Consider the following 19,385-nt stretch of genomic DNA (forward strand, 5'->3'; position numbering starts at 1 on the left):
TAAGGCCTACTAGGTCCTTACTAAGATTAAATTGGTAATAAATCCCTTATTGTGCATGAACAAGACATTTGCGAATACATGCCTAACAAATGTTTGATTTTGCTTTGTACATACCTTACAAGTTACTTATACTGGTACATTGTATGTGTTAGTGCTAATAGATGTATCCCTAAAAAAGTGTTACCGTAGTTTTTAATTATATGCTGGAAGGGTCCATCTGAAGTGTAGTTTAATTCCAAGACTATTGGAAGAGAGGATTCCCCAAAACAACTGTGCATAATGTGCAGTGAATGAGCTGTGAATCCATACTTGCGCGGCCATCGGCACACCAAAATATTTGCTCAGGGGGTGCACGAACCACATTGAAATGTACAAGGGGTTGCGCAGGGGGAAAAAGTTTGGGAACCTCTGATCTAATAGAAGAGCCCTGGAGGACTGAGGACATGGTCTACTCCTGAACCAGCTTCTTAGTTCAGGACCCAGGTAACTCTGGCTAGTTTGTTTGAAACAGTGTTGGTATTGTGCTGTGTGTAGGTGCTGCGAGCAAGAGGTTTGGCATCGATGGGGACCGTGAAGCAGTGCCTTTGAATCTGGACGTCGCCTACAACCGGGTAAGAGGTTATGGTTGCTCTTAACTTAACAGTGTATGTGAATGTTACAATACTTACACCTCACATACTACATACCTTACTCAAACCCTGATTATAGCGTATATTACTTATTATTATTAGCTTAACGAATTAGGGTTTGTGTGAGGTAAGTACTATAATTGATGGTGTAAGTTACATTTACACACACTTTAAAGTAAAATGATAACATGACATGAATTTCAACATGTAGCTACTGTCATTGTACCACAGGGTTCGTAAAAGGTAATATACGTATAATATACCATGTACGAAGTCTGTTACAATGACGCTAACTACTGTACATCATGTTGAATATCGTTACAAACTTTTACCCTGTATTTCATGATCCTGCCGATACACTTACAGTGCAACAGTGACCACAAAATCAAGTGTAAATGAAATGATTTATGATTTATGAAAAGAGGCATCCCAAAAATGAACGAGATAATTAACAAATCAAGAAACAGTCTGTTTACACACACATACCCCTTCACAATTTATGTGAAGCTGTGGCCTAATGGTCAAGGAGATTTGCTTTAGATCAGAGGGTTGCAGGTTCGAATCCCACCCTTCGAATCCCTACCTCACTCCATGGCTGAAAAATGAGCAAGGCACCTAACCCCACACTACTCCAGGGACTGTATCCAATGCCCTGTATGTAAAATAACTAAGTGTGTAATGTAATGTAATGTAATATTTATTTAATTCTTTCATTCTTTCTGTCTTTCCACAGGTTTTCATAAGTGGCAGAAGTCATTCGACCAAAGCAGACAAAGTTTGCACGTCCATCAACCTGACAAAAGCTTGCAAGAGCATGGAGGAACTCGGTACGTCGGTCTCTCATTTGTACATTATCTCTAAGTGTGTGTGAGTGTCTGTGAGTCAGTGGACTGTGCTGCGTTGATGATTGAACGTGGATATGGGTATCTCTAATCAGTGTCATCAAGAACTGTGCTTTCTAGTTTTTGACTGTTGCTAGTTCTCAGCAACTGAGAAACTGACATGCACAAGGTAGTTGTATGCTTTCACACATGTATTCACACACACACACACACACACACACACACACACACACACACACACACACACACACACACACACACACACACACACACACACACACACACACACACACACACACACACACACACACACCCATACATGAACAAACATATGCACACACACACTGACGCACACACACACACACACACACACACACACACACACACACACACACACACACACACACACACACACACACACACACACACACACACAAGGTCACACGCTCTCTTTTTCTATACTTGTGAGGACCTTTCATTGACTCCTGTTCATGTCAAACGAAGGAATACCTAAACTGTAGCCAGACCAAAACAATCCCTAACCTGTCAGCAAAAGCAATGTCTTTGTACGCTTTTACTGTTTTTACAAAAAATAAAATGGCCAATGTCGCTTCAATGTTGTGTGGACCATCAGAATATCCTTTAAAGTCCAACACACACACACACACACACACACACACACACACACACACACACACACACACACACACACACACACACACACACACACATACATATACACACTCACACACAACTGACACTAAGTTTTTTTTTTGTGATCAACTTTTTATTGCTTTTAGGGGTGGGGGGGGTTAGACGGTTACATTCATAACAAGCTCTGGTGCATATACAGTAGTCATATAGTCCATATAGTCCCTTCAGTCCATATAATCCTTTGAGACCATCATTTCAGTCCAAGGGTCTGCAAGGGTATTTACAGGGGGGAAAAAAAGACAAAAAGAAATAAAAAGCACTCAGCTAAGAAGAGGAAAGAAGAAGAAGAAGAACTGACACTAAGTTTGTGTGCATGTTATTTTCTTGTAGACTCCAAGATGGAGTGCCTTCAGCTGACTATGACGGAGGTGCTGAAGAGGCAGAACTCCAAGTCCAAGAAGGGCTACAACCAGGTGAGTTTCACCAAAGATTTTCTTAGTTCTTTTCTTAGTTAAATTGGTTCTAAATTTTTGTTTTCTCCTGGCTGTGCGACACTAGCTGCGCACAGCTCAACCTGTGATTGTTGGAAACCACAGTTGGTAAAAAAAAATCAGCTCACGTGGTTGGTTGCCAGTGTCTTTCCTCTCCTCACCACATCGTGTTTATAAACACAGTGAACTCATGTATAGACCGTCTCTGGTTTTACCACTCGCAACACAAAAGGAGACAATCCGCACACTTCAGGTCTTTTTTGTGCAAAGCTTTACTTGACTTCTGAGCTTTCAATGTCTAGGACCGAAAGCTCGCAAGTCAAGTAAAGCTTTGCACAAAAAAGGCCTGAAGTGTGCGGATTGTCTCCTTTTTGAAGAGACACTTCAACGGAATCCCGCACCTTCTAAACAGATGAGCGGTGACCCATCACCACTTCACTTACCACTCGCAACAAAAAACTGTGTGTGTGTGTGTGTGTGTGTGTGTGTGTGTGTGTGTGTGTGTGTGTGTGTGTGTGTGTGTGTGTGTGTGTGTGTGTGTGTGTGTGTGTGTGTGTGTGTGTGTGTGTGTGTGTGTGTGTGTGTGTGTATTAGGGCTGTGACGATACACTCAACTCACGATTCGATTCGTATGACGATTTTTGACCTACGGTTCGATACACCCCACGATTTCTGAAATGTATCTCATTTGAAGCTTGGAAGCACTTTCACTTCGAATCATATGGCTGTTTTCTGGACTGAAGGATAACAGAACTTTGAAAGGGCGTATCACGATACTGCCTCTTTACAGCACGATACAGTATCGTGACTCTGAGTATCACGATTTCTCGGTTTGATACAATATCGTTACAGCCCTAGTGTGTGTGTGTGCATGTTAGCGTGTGTGTGTGTGTGTGCGACCACAAGCAAGGCAATAACATTGGATTATGTTACACAGAGATGCTGCTTCTTTTACAAAGCGATTCACACTTATTGGTTACAGTCCCTGGAACAGCGTGAAATTAGGTGCCTTGCTCAAGACCATGTCAAAATAGTGTGAGACTCTTGAGGCCCCCTTTCCTTTTTTTCTATCATCTGTCGTTTGCCACAAATACTTGTGCAATCTTGATACTACACATTCACACACACACACACGCACACACACACACACACACACACACACACACACACACACACACACACACACACACACACACACACACACACACACACACACACACACACACACAGGTGAGCAGAAGGAGACGAGGCATGCAGCACGCACACAGGTCAAGTGAAAGCGTGCGGTTTCAAACAGAGGATTCTAGAACGACAAATACAGAAGAAGAAGAAGAAAAAAAATGTGCAGCTTTTTTTTTCTCTTGGTGAGCAGTCTGATGTGGCTAAATGCTGAGCTGAAGAGGAAATCAGTCATTGCAGATATGATGATACTCTGAACGCAGCTCTGGCCACAGATCAACACGAGATGTTCTCATGCATATTGTGTCAGCCTTATGCAAGAGTGGAGAGGAGAGGTATAAGATTTCATTTTTTTTTTCGTTTCAAGAGTTAACATCTTTTTTTGCGAGGCCCCACAGTCTGCAGATATACAGAGATACTCTCAGCTCAGCTCTGGTGATCGATCAACATGAGATGTTCTCACGCATCTTACTTAAAAGTGAAATAGAATAGAATAGAATAGGGGAGGGGAGGGGAGGGGAGGGGAGGAGAGGAGAGGCGCTCTATTATTTCATTGTAGGTCTTTGAAGGATTGGTAATCTCACTGTAAGGCCCTACAATCAGAATTCTTTAAAATATTCTTGTTTGTTTTTTGTAACATAAAAATGGACACGAATCATTACTGAAATACAACCTGCTAAAGGAAGTTTATACCTGAATCTGAATTTGTCACCTTCAGAAAACTGGTGAAAGTTAAAATGCAAATATGAGAAAGCACTCGCCAATTTTTGTCAGGAGGAGTTATAATACTATATTCAAATGTCAGGTCTGAACATTTCCCTCACCTTTCCATGATATCAGTGAAGCGAGAATAGAATGATCTTGCTTCAGTTGCCATTCCAACTGTGGCAACCTGACTGACTGAAGATTTTGCTGTGTGTGTAGGGTTGTGTGTAGGCGTGTGTGTAGGCAGTGCGTATGTGTGGGCAGGGCATGTAGTGTTGTGGTGTGTGTGTGTGTGTGTGTGTGTGTGTGTGTGTGTGTGTGTGTGTGTGTGTGTGTGTGTGTGTGTGTGTGTGTGTGTGTGTGTGTGTGTGTGTGTGTGTGTGTGTGTGTGTGTGTGTGTGTGTGTGTGTGTGTGCGCGCGCGCACAATCCACCTGTGTACTGTGAGTGGGCGTGTCTGTGAATGTTGTTTCATCTGCACCTCTGAGTGTGTGTAGGTGTATAGTGTGTGGGTGGAGAGGTGACATAGATCAAAAAAAGAGGGGGGGCGGTATATATGGAAAAGCAGATGAGTGGAAGGGTAAAAATTATTTTTTTTACCATTTATTTGCACCATATCTTAGCCAAATTTGTCTTGACGTCAAGCTATCCTTAGCATGGGCATCAACCCATTCTCCCATGAGATGCCAGTCCCAAGGGCAAGGTTGTTTACCCAGGCGCATACGTGTATGTGTGTGGATCCTTAGAACTCTTTGAACCTGGTGTGTGTGTGTGTGTGTGTGTGTGTGTGTGTGTGTGTGTGTGTGTGTGTGTGTGTGTGTGTGTGTGTGTGTGTGTGTGTGTGTGTGTGTGTGTGTGTCTGTGTCTGTGTCTGTGTGTTTATTTATGGAGCTACTTGACACCTGAAATTCCCCCTGGGGATCAATAAAATTTCTCTACTCTACTGTAAACAGATGTGGCCTAACAGTTAGGAAGGCTGTAGGATCAAATCCCAGCTGTACTGCCCTGTCTTCAGAACATACCGTAGTTCCGTATCAATGTGTGTCTGTACTGTGTGTCTCCTCTTCCACATCATCTCACAACCACTAATGTGAAGCCACTATATTTGTTAATATCAATGATACAGTAAGTAAGGGGATGGGGTTTGTTCTACTCTGTTATGATGCAACGGCGGGGCGGGGCGGGGGTTGGGGGTGTGGCGGGGTTAGTATGGAGTTGAATGGAGTTCTATGGAACCACCCTGTCCCCTTATACTGTAGATGTCCTTGGTTACTATCTATCTTGCACTTTGGAGTATACTGTATTTCCGTATACTAATGTGCATCTGTACTGTGTGTCTCCTCCTCCTCCTCCACAGCAACTCACCACCACCCGGGTGAAGGTGGACAAGGTGCAGGTGATCGGCAGTGGCAGCACCACCTTCGCCGTCTGCCTGGACCAGGACGAGAAGAAGATCCTCCAGAGTGTCATCAGGTACAGGAGGCTGGCCAAGGCCAAAAGTAGTCATCGAACACGTAAACCCGTTAAGACACACCGTCATTTGCTGTTACCAGAATGGCAATGACCAAGTCCCAGTGCATTACTCAAGGCCCTGTGTTATGTCATAGTAGTGAAATACTATGGTAGTTAAATTTTCAATTACTATTCTATTACAGCGTACCACAGGAGGTATGGCATGCATTATGGGACTAATGCATGTAGACGGGTCCATGGCGTTCTACTAGTATAAGCACACGTCAGACGTCATCGCCTGACGTCTGAGCCCCAAAAGAACGTAATTGAAGAGTTTGACGGTAGAACGTTAGTAAACCTCCCTCCCGAAGTCATACAGTATCAGTAGCGCTGAGCTATCGGTCTGGACCTTTAGCTCAGCGGTATCGTGCTGCTGTGCCTCCCATGCCCGAACTGTAGCATTGACTGGTAGGTCACAAGTTTGAGCCCTGAGAGGCAAGCTACTGCAGAACGACCTCAGTTACACAAGAGAACCCCTGCACGCATGCCTTTCTTCTTTCATATCTCCTTTTTTACGTTTCACTTTCTACACGTTTATGTTGGCCTTTCTACACTTTCTACAATTCCTCTGAAATTAAATGATGGCATTCATTTTCTCAGTCATTGGTCAATACAGTTGTTGTGTTGTCTATGGGAAAAGTAAAATCATCAGTACAGAACATGTTGAATAATGCCAGTGTTATCAGGTGAATGGGGGGGCTCTTTCTTAAAATTCTACCTTGTTCTTTTTCATGGCGCACAAATAGTCAAGGATTGTTTCACTTCCTGCAATCATGACTGGAGTTCCTCTGGAATGTAATCCTGACTGAGCTATTTGTACGCACAGGGCTGGTGTGTTAGGCATAGCCAGACAAGGCGGTCGCCTAGGGCACAAAATGTCTTGGGGGCGCCAGGAATACCAAAAACTCCCACAAAATTAGAGCTTCAAGCAAAATAAGACATTAAACTTCCCATTAACAATGAATGTTCTTGGACACTCAATATATTTGTAGATAATAGATCAGATGTGCTCGATCAGATGTACAGTGCTACGAATGCACAAAAAGGAAAAGGGGAAAGGGAGTGCTCACCTAGGGCACCAAATTGACTAGAACCGGCCCTGTGTGCGTAGCTATAGTGTCTATGAAACCAAACACGTAGCATGAGCAATATTGAAAAAATGCAGTCAAAGTAATACTGCAAGACTTACTGCACCTGTCAGATGTTTGAAACTCATTTTGAAGAGGGGGGTATGCACATGCACATCATTGAATCATTTCGAACCATTTCCTGCTTCCTTTTGTAACAGATATTCTGGTATGTATGTCATTCCGCACATAGTAGAGTCGAGTCGAGTCGAGTAGAGTCGAGTAGAGTAGAGTAGAGTAGAGTAGAGTAGAGTAGAGTAGAGTAGAGTAGAGTAGAGAGTAGAGTGTCATTTATTGATCCCAAGGGGAAATTAAGGTGTCAAGTCAAGTCAAGTCAAGTTTATTGTCAATTTCATTACATGCACTGGTCATACAAAGAATTTGAAATTGCGTTTCTTGCTCTCCCATGCAGACATAGACTAATCTAGGTAAGGACATAGACAGTATAGACATAGACAGTACTCATACATGGACATAGACAGTATTTTGTTGTGCTTTTTCTAAAAGTCCTTTATTAAAAAAGGTTTATTAAATACACCAGCAGCAGTATGTGTGTGTGTGTGTGTGTGTGTTTGTATGTGTTTTGTGTGCGTGTGTGTGTGTGTGTGTGTGTGTGTTTAGTGCAGGTAGAAAGTGCGGTGTGCGTCTGTGTGTGTGTACCTGTGTATGTGTGTGTGTGTGTGTGTGTATGTGTGTGAGTATGAGTTGTTTGTCAGTGTGTGTATGTTTGGGTTTAGTGCAGAAAGTGCAGTGTGCTTGTGTGTGTGTGTGTGTGTGTGTGTGTGTGTGTGTGTGTGTGTGTGTGTGTGTGTGTGTGTGTGTGTGTGTGTGTGTGTGTGTGTGTGTGTGTGTGTGTGTGTGTGTGTGTGTGTGTGTGTGTTTGCATGTGTATGTTTTGAGTTAGTGCAGGTTGAAAGTTCAGTCACAGATGTAGTAGTGCAGGTGGAATGTTCAGTCGCAGATATGGTGGTGGGGATGAGGGGGGGTAGCGTTGTCAAGGTGTCAAGGTGTCACATAGATCTGTACACATGCAAGTCACTCTATTACTTCTTTGTTGTTGTTCAATTGTTTTAGTTCCAGTGGTTATTTTCCGTGGCCCCATAGTGCATGCCGTACCTCCTGTGGCATGCTGTAATAGTCATTGAAAAGTTTAACTACCATATTACTACACTACTATGACATAACATACTGTAGGGCCTTTAGTAATGCACTACAACTTGGTCATTGCCATTCTGGTAACAGCAAATGTATAATCCCATGTCTTAATGAGTTGAACAGCATTATCCAACCTCCTTCAAGTAAAGATACTTTACCTGAAGAAGGTCGGATGACCGAAACGTTGTATTAAAGTTTGTTGGTGGAATGGACAGTGTGCAGGATTTCTTTGCACTTGACTGACAACCCCTCTGGGATAACATCCTACGCACCTGCCCAACTACAGAGGTGTGCAAAAGCGTCTTTGTTGAATTAAACGGCATTATACTGCGGCAGTTTGGAATCAACCATTGCGATGCGCTAAATGGGGTGTTGATTAACTGTCTATAGACGCACACCATAACTCTAGTGTATCAATGCGCCGCCAAGGCACGTTCACAAGTTAAGCTACATTTTTTTTTTTGCAAAGCATACGTGCTGAATTACACAAGTGTGATATAACACGTTTTGTCTCTCTTGCAGGTGTGAAGTGTCGGTGTGCTACAAGCCAGACAGCTCGGCAGACTGGTCGCGCGGCCGCATGCTCTCCTCCCAGATCCAGCCGCTGCACCCCACCTTCTGCTCACTGCTCTGCCTGCCCCTCTCCACCTTCAGTGGGCCACAGCCCTGACCGCTGCCCCCCTCCCACTCCTCCTCCTCCCTGACCGCTGGCCTGATTATCATCGACTCTCAGATCTCTTCAAGACTTGGTCTGACCAAGAGCATATACAATTAACGTTTCCCAAATGGCATGGTTGACCCGACTCCCTTGGTTTGCTAATGGTTGTATGCTTCCCGACAAAGTGGGAGGAGTTCCCGATTTTTTGGGGAGCTCAGAAAGTACTTGCATTGCTCTTGACCTGACTTAGTAGCAACGCTGAAGGCGTTGCGTCACTAGGAGGGTGCGGCCTGGCTACTGACCGCTGCCCCCCCACCCCCACTCCTCCTCCTCCTCCTCCTCCACTTCCTCCTCCTCTTCCTCCTTCCCTTCCACGTCCATACACTGACACACAAGGACCAGCTCCTGCTCAACAGGTCTACTGCATCAGGGAGATCACAAGCAGACTACACTGTAAAAATTAAAAAGTTCCTCGAAGAACTATCTGGTTGCCATTTTGGTGGAACCCAAGCTCTCCAAAGAATCTATAGGAAAATATCCAAGGGGTTCTTCTGGTTACTGAAAGACCCTAAGAACACAACGCTCCTTTGAAGAACATTTTACTTTGGAGTGTGAGGGAACCTTTAAAAAGATCTCTGAGAAACCTTGGGGTTCTTCCGAGAACTTATTTGTTGTGCGTATCACTGTACAAGACTCCACAAGAGGGTGTGTGTGGGCAAAGCTTGTCCTTTCTGTAAATATTATAAGATGTACAGTAAATGTTTATAGTTTGTATGATTTTATATTATTTTTGATGTGTAGAATGGATTTTATTTGTCACGACTACTGGAGATTTTCAAGACACTTTTTAGACAAATGTTTGTATTTTAGAGCCTATAGTGTATTTATTTGACTCAGGATTTTAAAAGCTGTTGGTTATGTCTCTCCTTTATCAGCTCCTCTAACTTTCAGCAGAGGGCGCTGTTCCCTTGCACTTCAATTTGCCCAATACTCGTAAATACTCCTACTTCCATTCATGTTACAGTAAGTTGAGAACTTCTCAAAGCTTAAACAGACTGCAAGGTGCCGTCTTCAGATGTGCCATGGCCAAAGCACATTGACTTGGAACTACTAAAACCGTTTGACAGCACAGCAGTTGTAAAAACGCTGTAAAATGGACACCGTGTATTTGGATGATCTGTTTAATTGAACACTTAAATAGTTTATGGATTGAAATATAATGTCTCAGTAACAGTCCTACTGTTGTAAAGGTGTTCGAGATGGATAATCAATAGTGTAAATAGCAATTATTAATCATTTCAAATATTTCACTGTAAATGTTTTTATTTCTGTTTAACACTTAATCTATTAGATGAAGCTAAATTAGAAAGTATGACCAGAAATCATATTTTACAATCATCAAATGTAATGCAGTTGTGAAATTGTTGTGAAAATCAAACCTAAATTTTTCTGTAACTCAACATCAAGTGATTCTTACTTCAACAACATGGTACATTTTACGTAAGTTCTGTTCATATATATCAGTGTCACACAAAATGGTACATTGTTTACTGTAAGGCCTTTTATTATGCACTTATTTCTTTTATTTACACTTTGTTTTTTGTGCTGTGAATTGTAATTGTACATTGTCTCAGGCTTAATTAAAACATTTAAATTGCAGAACTTTTAAAGAGTATACTATTTGATATAGTATTTCTTGAAAGAATTTCTTGACGTTAAAGGGGCACAATGTAGGATGACGTAGTTTGTGCGGTGCCTGTAACATACCTGTGGTTCTCTGACAGCGGACCGTGGAAGTGGTCGCGAGAGTCATCGTTCACTTACTAATGACAAATAAGCATCGGCTGACTCAGGACAGTGATTAATGAAAAATTGAATTTACTAGAGCCAATTTTATTAATTGCTAAATTCAAAATTGTACTCAATTCTTCTGCAAAAAATGATTTTTCATTTTCATTCAGTCAAAGGCATGACCGTAGCCAGGAATTTGACATAAGGGAGGTCCATAGTGCACTCGCAGCGTGCCAGAATTTTTTTAAAGGTGCACTGTGTAGGTTTCCTGGTGAACCAGAAGCTATGTGTTGATGCCCAGGGGGCTGGGCTACACAAACCTTCTGGTACACCTGTGATTCGCTCTCCTCCTCCGTTTACGAAATAAACGGGGCAGCACGACGAATCAGGATCGTAGGGAGGGATTTCAGTGGGTATGACGTTTATCGAACGCAACTCCCTCCCCCAGGGTAGTTCGGCTGTGCCCGCCCCCTCCCTGAATCACAACAGTAATGGCGGCGTGCGAGGAGTTATCATGCGTCGGGATGGAAGCAGTAATTTCAGCGGTGTTATCCAAAATACCTCAAGTTGATTTTCTAAAGGATGTTGTTCTGTTTTGGTTCCCGACCTGGCAGCGCTTACGTGACGACACGTCCTACGTCACAAAGCTTCAACGTGAGTGGTCGAAGTGTCATGTCATTCATATGAGGTTGCTCCAACCACGTGCAAGCATCTTTTGACTAAACCCTGCCTGCGGAGAGGCGTGAAAGGGCAGTGTGCCAGTAGCCTGTTACTTACAGGCTACTGGTTCACCAGGAAACTGTGTAGGCTGTTGCCCGGAGTATCTATTGTAACTATGTTGCTCATTGAAACTATGCTGTCTTGAACCAATTTTGGTCTTTTCATGAATATTTGCTAAATAATGAACTAAATGAACTAAAATAATGAACTAATATTTACTAGTATGACCACAGTTTACAGTATGTTTTGCAGCTGAAAAGATTTCTGGACATTCAAAATTGCGAACAATGGAGAAGATCCCCTTTTTCATGTATGAAAAATATTATTTTCTCTAAAAGTAAGGGAGGTCCGGACCTCCCTTACCTCATATGTGGCTACGGCCATGGTCAAAGTTTCTCAAAGCCCCCTGCTTGGCAGCCGTTGATTGCTCTTCTCTTGGTGGCAGTCTGCTTTACTGACTAATAAATACCAAATTACATTGTTGCTATAGTTTCTTAGTTGCATTAGGTCTGACATAATGCTAGTCTACCACACTACACCTTAATTCGATGTGCGTGACATTATTATCCAGTGTCAACACTGGCTTCCCCATTTCTGTGAAGTGTACTTGGTTCATCACAGGCCCATGTCTAGAGATCCACCACCAAAACCCCCGGTTATGTCACCTCTTACGTCACCTGTGTTGATCCACATATACGTAGTTCCTCGACATTCACAATCTCAGCGTTTCAGTTTCGTCTTTGACATTCTCTAAGTCTCCTGCAGTTATAAGAAATGGTTTGTTCGTGTGCGTGTGCGTGTGTGTGTGTGTGTGTGTGTGTGTGTGTGTGTGTGTGTGTGTGTGTGTGTGTGTGTGTGTGTGTGTGTGTAAACAAACATTTTAGGTTAAACTTTTTGTTTTCTGGTTCACATGTAAATGAATACATGTCTAAAAAAATGATGGCTTGAATAGGTGTATAAGTATAAATTATACATTTTATATAAGTCATAAACCCTATATGTAGTACAAATTGTGTGTTAAACAAAATCATATCAATATTGAGGCTTTTTTGTCCAAATAACGAGAAATTTGAGAATACGTACCCTGAATTTCCTTAACACGTCTTAGAGGTCACACATGAAACCTTAGATGAAGTGTCAATACATGTTATCGTGTAGCTCGACTGTGTAGCCTGAGGAGTAGTAGGGCACATAGCCTAGCAGGGCTCTACACACTGTGTATGTGGGACTCAACTGACAAGTCACAATGAGATGTAGAAATGTGCCGTTTCCTTTTGTTTGGTATAACACTTTATTTTAGGGATACATCTATTAGCACTAATACATACAATGTTAATGCCTGCATAACTTGTAACTTGTAAGGCATGTACTAAGCAAACGCTAAGGCCTACTAGGTCCTTACTAAGGTTAAATTGGTAATAAATCCCTTATTGTGCATGAACAAGACATTTGCGAATACATGCCTAACAAATGTTTGATTTTGCTTTGTACATGCCTTACAAGTTACTTATACAGGCACATTGTATGTATTAGTGCTAATAGATGTTTCCCTAAAATAAGGTGTTACCAATATTACCCTGTTGCCATTTTTTTTTATTGTGTAGCTGTATGTAGAGTGCAACGTCCAAGTCACAAACACAATACAGCCTCTTCCTCACACGCAATGATCATCAGTGTAGAACACTGCACCCACTGTAGAGCAAACTTGTGTTAACCATAAAAGCACAACATACACAAATGTCAATGAGACGTGTAAAAATGGGGCCCATTGGCCATGGCTGGATTGGCCAAAGGGCATACGGGGGCATTTGCCCGGTGAACTGTTGATGATTTTGTCCTGGCCCTCTCCTACATGTAAGTGGTATCAGTCCTCCTGCGATTTCAACAGGCCTCTCCGAGTCAGATAATAGATTAAGCATTTTGGGCCCTGCCTTTCCGAACGTTGGGGCACTCGTCTGCCATGCGGCTGACCCAGGTTCGATTCCCGGCCTGGGTCCTTTGCAGGCCCTTCCCCGTCTCTCTCTCCCCGCTCGCTTCCTGTCACCGTCTTCACTGTCCTGTCATGGATGGAGTCAAAGAGACCAAAAAAAAAGTTTTAAAAAAAAAGATTAAGCTGCTGACTCTGACTGTTGTGGTGACATTAGTTCACATTAGACGAATAATGTTGTCACAGGCTCCATGGTCTCTCTCTCTTAGTCCAGAAAGTCAAAGAATGCGCGCACATCAGTGGCACAGGTGCTGGACTAAACGTAAGATAACTGAAATGAAAATAAAGGTCCGCAACACTGTTAAATGCTCCCTAATATTTAATTGCACAACATTAAATATTAGGGAGCATTTAACAGTGTTGCGGACCTTTATTTTCTTTTCAGCTCTCTCTCTCAGTGCCTGGCGAACCGGTCTTGGCTGAAAATACCCGGTCCGATTTTTTTTCTGTCCCAGGCCAGCCCCTGGACCCATTTCGACACCCCTGAAGCAAATAATCCATCAGACGGGCGCCTCTCTCTCTCTCTCTCTCTCTCTCTCGGTCATCTGACCACCTTGACCCCCTGCAGTCCTGACATCCGCATGCAGTGACCACAGTGCCCCCAGGCCATGGCTGGAAAGCGACGTCTAAATGGCGGGGCCTCATCCTCGCGCCACAGAGTGTCACACAGGCCATTAAGGAGTCACAAGAGCAGCATGAGGCTGCCGTGACGATCCCTTAACCTCACCCTTAAACAGCACCCAACAAACAACTATGAAAGACCTTATCCTGGGGGTGTTGTGTCGTGGTGAGCTAAGGCACCCATCCATATTCGCAGAGGCGCATCTTGTCACCAGGCTAGGCAGACAGCCGCTTTGAGCCCCCAAGCCTATAAGAGGGTAAATAGCAGCTAAGACTTACAGTAGTGGCGATCCCTTTCACCCTTAAACATCACCCAACAAACAACCATGAAAGACCTCATCCTGGGGGTGTTGCGTTGTTGTCTCTTCTTCCGTATTATGTATGTATGCTACTTGACACCTTAATTTCCCTCGGGATCAATAAATGATACTCTACTCTATTCTACTCTACTCTACTCTGCTCTACTCTACTCCAGTGTTTCTCAACCTTTTTTATCCTGCGTACCCCCTAAGCAATTTTGTCATATGATGAGTACCCCTCTCACTCATGCTCTATATCTGTTCCTCTATCCCAATGTGACTACATTCCACATATTTGTTATTATTACATTTTTCCAAATACCCCCTGAGGTGTGCTTGCGTAGGTGCACGTACCCCTGGTTGGGAAACACTGCTCTACTCTACTCTATTACAATCCAGTGCTGGAATCGAACCCGGGTTGCCGGCATATCAGTCCAGTGCTCAGTTGCTTGAGCCATAGCTGGGCCTCTGTAATGAGCAAGAATCAGACTTCATTAAACTCTTTTGACTAAGATGACCTGGATGAATGAGAATCCTCTCAGACCGTTGAAGATATAGCTATTTGAATTGGTACGCCTCTGCACAATAGGAAGGTTGGATCATATGACCAAAGTTAGCATTAACAACAGCCATCCATTTTTAACAGCATCCATTTCACATAACCTACGGCCTTCTACAATGTCAGGTAAGAGTAGGAGAAGATCTGTATGATGACTGAAATATTGTATTACATCATGCATGTGTAATGCATTGTCATAGCAATGTTGTTATGATGTAGTTGAGTGTTTTCAGCAGAGAGAGAACCGGCCAACAATGTAGCCCTAGTTTTGCCACTGATGCCACTGGCCTTTTTACTCTCAGAATGCCGATTAAACAAATGACACATGTCACTGTGGTTAACTCTTAGAGTTTATGTTGGAGAGGGTTGTATAATTAGGCCTACTGTTCTTTTTGATGCCTTTCAGATTTACTCAGTTGATGTTTGTCTCATGATTGTTTGTCTGTTGAACTGCACTTCATCATTATAATAATATTCTTCTTCTACCAAGGATGGATTACTGCAAGGGCCTACCGGGCCCAGGCCCAGGGGCCCAAGAGTCCAGAGGGCCCTGAAGCCCATTCCTCTACATTTCTATTCTCATGTTGTGTAAAATCACACTTTTAACAACTCTATTTTCACATATTTTCAGGGGAAAACACCTGAATGACCAACAATATAGGGTCTCTAACATCTGGAGGGGGCCCTTTCTTGTTGTCTGGCCCAGGGGCCCATGGAGTCATGATCCGTCCCTGTCTTCTACCTCTTTTTCTCTACAGTGTAAAATTTATTTGGCATTGCTCTCCATCGGCTAAATTTAGTTTTAAGTCACTTTCTGTTTTCATTTTGTCACAGATCTTCGTGACAGCAACATGAACGCACGCACTGTGTCGGGACACAATTCAAAGAACTTTCTGTTGATCAATACCGCCTTCTCAAAACCTAGTGGTCGGATATTGCAACAGAGAGAGCGAGCGCGCGAGGCGTCTAGCCTGGTGTATATGTAGGCGTTGCCAGTTAACGGCGCAGGAGTCAACAAAAAGAGTTCACTTTGACAAGAAGGAAATGATGGACTACTGAACTTGCGCTGAAGTCGACGTTGGTTACTGACAGGTAAGAGTGATTTTTGTAGGCTAAATGATATGTGCGAATTTTGAATTATACCTTGCCCTAGAGGTAGGCTATGCGGCGAGTCAACCGTGCGTAATTGTGAGAGGAACTACGCTGGCAACATGATGTTATAAAAGTCCAGATATACGTGTTCGTGTGCGTCGGTCATAGTTTTACTTTTAACATGAGCAAGCCAGTCGAAGTGCAGAGCCACCTTGCTGCTCTAGCCTATTGCAGATTAAAGTGCAGACTTGGAGTGACCAAATCCCGTGCTGACGCACACACACGAAACCGACCTCATGTATTGTTTAGAGTCTCTCATTCATTCTTTCATTCATTCAAACGGATTACTTGGACCAAACTATTTATCCATGTGCGTGTACAGTATTATATCCGTTGATCTGGTAATTTAGGTGCATGTATGCTATATGCCATTGACCTACTGCTGAAATAGTATCCTAGTATTTTTATGAACTAGTTTCTCGTGAATTGTATGGCATCTATAATACGTAGCTTCCCAATGAATGACTTGGTTCATATTGTTTGAAAAACTGCGATAACTAAATGGCATACCACTGCACTAGTTGTAGCTGCCTCCATTCACATCCCGAAGCATGCATGACTGAGCGATTTAGAGCTCAGTCAAAGGCTTTACCTTCAATGACAGTAGGCTATGTAAATGTTTGGGGTCAGCCGTGTCAACCATGACAACTGTCTGAATAGAAGCCCTGTCGTTTTACGCACGCACTTTTCACCCACACCAAGTGCAAATGATCATACTTTCAGCAGCGTGCCATGGATATTCGATATCTGTGCAGCATATATCTGGAGTATGCCCCCACATTACATTTCATTGGGGACTGTTTGTGTATGCTAATCCCTAAGAGATTAATCCATAACTAAAAAAAATATTTTACGCGTGATTGGTGATATGGTAGGTGCTGTAATGAATGGTTATCCATCAGATTTAATACATGTGCCGGGTAGGCCTAGTTTGTTTATTGGCTAATAATTACATTACACAGGTTAGGCCTGCATTTTCAGCAGCCTATTAGGCTACAACAGGTCTATGGGGAATGTAAATAAAAACTCAAATGTCTTCCTTACATCTCCACTTTTGCTTTGTCGTGGCGAACTTGAAAGAATGTGCACCCCTCTATTTTTACTCCACTAACTGAAAATAGACTGTCTTCATGTCGCCAGTTCAAACACAGAGTTCGTGAGGTGGCAGGAACAAACACACCAAAGTGGATTCAACTTTTCCCGCTTAAACAAACAGCGCTAACAATGGTGCCGCAATACTCCCCTTGCTTAGGATAATATTTATGTGAAAGTATTAGGTCAAGTCAACAGTAAGAGATCATTTCACGCCGGGATGTGAATTTGAAACTTGCCAGTTGCCACTTATGGGTTGTTGTTGGCAGCATCCAAGGAAGCTTTGTGTTATAGGAATTTACCAAGCAACCGTTACCAGACAGCAAGCAAGCCAGCTCCAGCGCTGTGGCTACTTCTTGAGAATCTCTCGGCCACTACATCATCGCAGCCGCAACAAAAATAGCACCGTTGGCTTTTGCAGCGTGACCTCATCTGCTTGCTGAACCTGTGGAGCAACCTAGTGATGCGGTAGCGCCTCTTAGCCGCGCCATTCGCTACTTTTTCCTGGATGTCTGCCTGGCGGTTGGCAACAGTGCGGTGAAAGGGCTCTAGTGTTCATCATGCGTTGTTTATAACGTTATCATAACGTTCAAATTAGTCACAAAAACTCAAAAGGCTGAGTGTTTAACCAGGCAATAAAATGTTTTGTAAGACATGCGTTAGACCCAGTGTGTGTGTGTGTGTGTGTGTGTGTGTGTGTGTGTGTGTGTGTGTGTGTGTGTGTGTGTGTGTGACCAAAAGCTCAAGAAATAGACTAGCGTCACCATGCGGCGGCATTCAGGGCCTCAGAAGTTCTCTTCCAAGTTACCTGACCTCTCCTGCCAAGTCTCTTTGGGCCGCGGCTGTCTTCCTTGACGCACAGGGTAGGCTGCGTCCACGTCCTGTTCCGAACAGAATGCATCACGTCTGTTTTTGAACAGTTATTCTGCAAAACAAACACCCGCTTTGCCAAGACGGGAAAAAATTAAAGAAAGGAAGGCCTCATAGAGGGCACTTCAACATTTTGACAAACTTTATGAGCAAGCCCTACATATTAGACGTTACATGTGATGACATTATATGACCTATGATAGTGACAATAAAAGCATACAGCAATGTAGGCTGGTTGTGCATGGGAATAGGAACAGTTGTTCTCTATTGGGCTGAGCAACAGAGGTAGACTAGGTAATGGTAGAGGGGGATGCTGTAATGCATGAAGCACATTTTTTTTTTAGTTTAGAGCAGTGTTTCCCAACCTTTTTTGTCTTGTGTACCCCCTAAGCCTTTTTGTCCTAAGATGAGTACCCCTCACTCATGCTCTATATGCCAATGTGACTATTCCACATGCATTTGTAAATTTTTCCACGTACCCCCTGCAGGGTGCTCGCGTACCCCTAGTGGTACCCGTACCCCTGGTTGGGAAACACTGGTTTAGAGAGAGGATGGGTTATGGTGACCACTGACCAGTGATCAGCTCCAATGGACCCCCCTCCACAGCCATATATCTTCATAAATCGGACTGTGTGTGGGTCCCCTAGATATACATGGGGTACTGGTGGTGACTCAGTTACACTTTACCCCCCTGAACAACACTCCTGGGTATGACTGCAACAATGAGGAGAAGGTCAGGTGTTTTTATAGCACAGGGGTGAATTTCTCAAAAACAAAGTTGCTCACTACATTAGCTACTTTGTTGTTTTCAATGCATTTTCCCATTGGCAACTACTGGAGTTGCTAACAGGCTAACAACTTCTCTTTTGAGAAACTCACCCCAGATTTCTCCAAATCACAAGTCTCCAGCTCTGACAAAAACTGACTGACTTAAGAATCAAGATTACTTCAAACCACAAACATGCCCAGCTAGAGTGAATACTAACATGCTGCTACTCACAGTGGACTCTTTAGAGTTGAGACGAGAGAGCATCTGGTGGAAACCCCACAGAAGGATAGCATGTTGGTTGGAAAAAAAAATCCTGACCAAGAAACCAGACCAGATGCACAGACACCTGTTGGTTACTAGTTTGTCTAGTCAGCATCACCCTTATTGTGGTGAGTTCATTTGTAAAAAAAAAAAAAAAAAAAAACCTCTGACAAGAATCGATGGGTGGTGTTTTGTTGCAGCCGTGGCCTAGTGGTTAGAGAGTTGGTTTTTCAAGTTAGGGGTTGCAGGTTCAAATCCCCCCTGACCTCTCCCTACATCTCCATCCATGGCTGAAGTGCTCTTGAGCAAGGCA

General features: G+C 43.2%; 1 protein-coding gene across 2 annotated transcripts in view; it reads left to right on the forward strand.

Moving 5' to 3' along the window:
* The window catches only part of pik3r5 (phosphoinositide-3-kinase, regulatory subunit 5), a 57,345-nt gene extending 46,706 nt beyond the window's left edge, over positions 1-10,639 (forward strand). For both annotated transcript variants that reach the window (XM_063201873.1, XM_063201881.1), the window contains exons 16-20: positions 535-611; positions 1,363-1,456; positions 2,516-2,598; positions 5,857-5,972; positions 8,816-10,639. In XM_063201873.1, coding sequence (XP_063057943.1) covers positions 535-611; positions 1,363-1,456; positions 2,516-2,598; positions 5,857-5,972; positions 8,816-8,963 — 518 coding nt within the window. In that variant the 3' untranslated portion in view covers positions 8,964-10,639. The remainder of the gene's footprint in view (positions 1-534; positions 612-1,362; positions 1,457-2,515; positions 2,599-5,856; positions 5,973-8,815) is intronic.
* The last annotated feature ends 8,746 nt before the right edge of the window (positions 10,640-19,385 follow it).

Source organism: Engraulis encrasicolus, chromosome 1 (genome assembly GCF_034702125.1).
Source record: "Engraulis encrasicolus isolate BLACKSEA-1 chromosome 1, IST_EnEncr_1.0, whole genome shotgun sequence".
Taxonomy (NCBI): domain Eukaryota; kingdom Metazoa; phylum Chordata; class Actinopteri; order Clupeiformes; family Engraulidae; genus Engraulis; species Engraulis encrasicolus.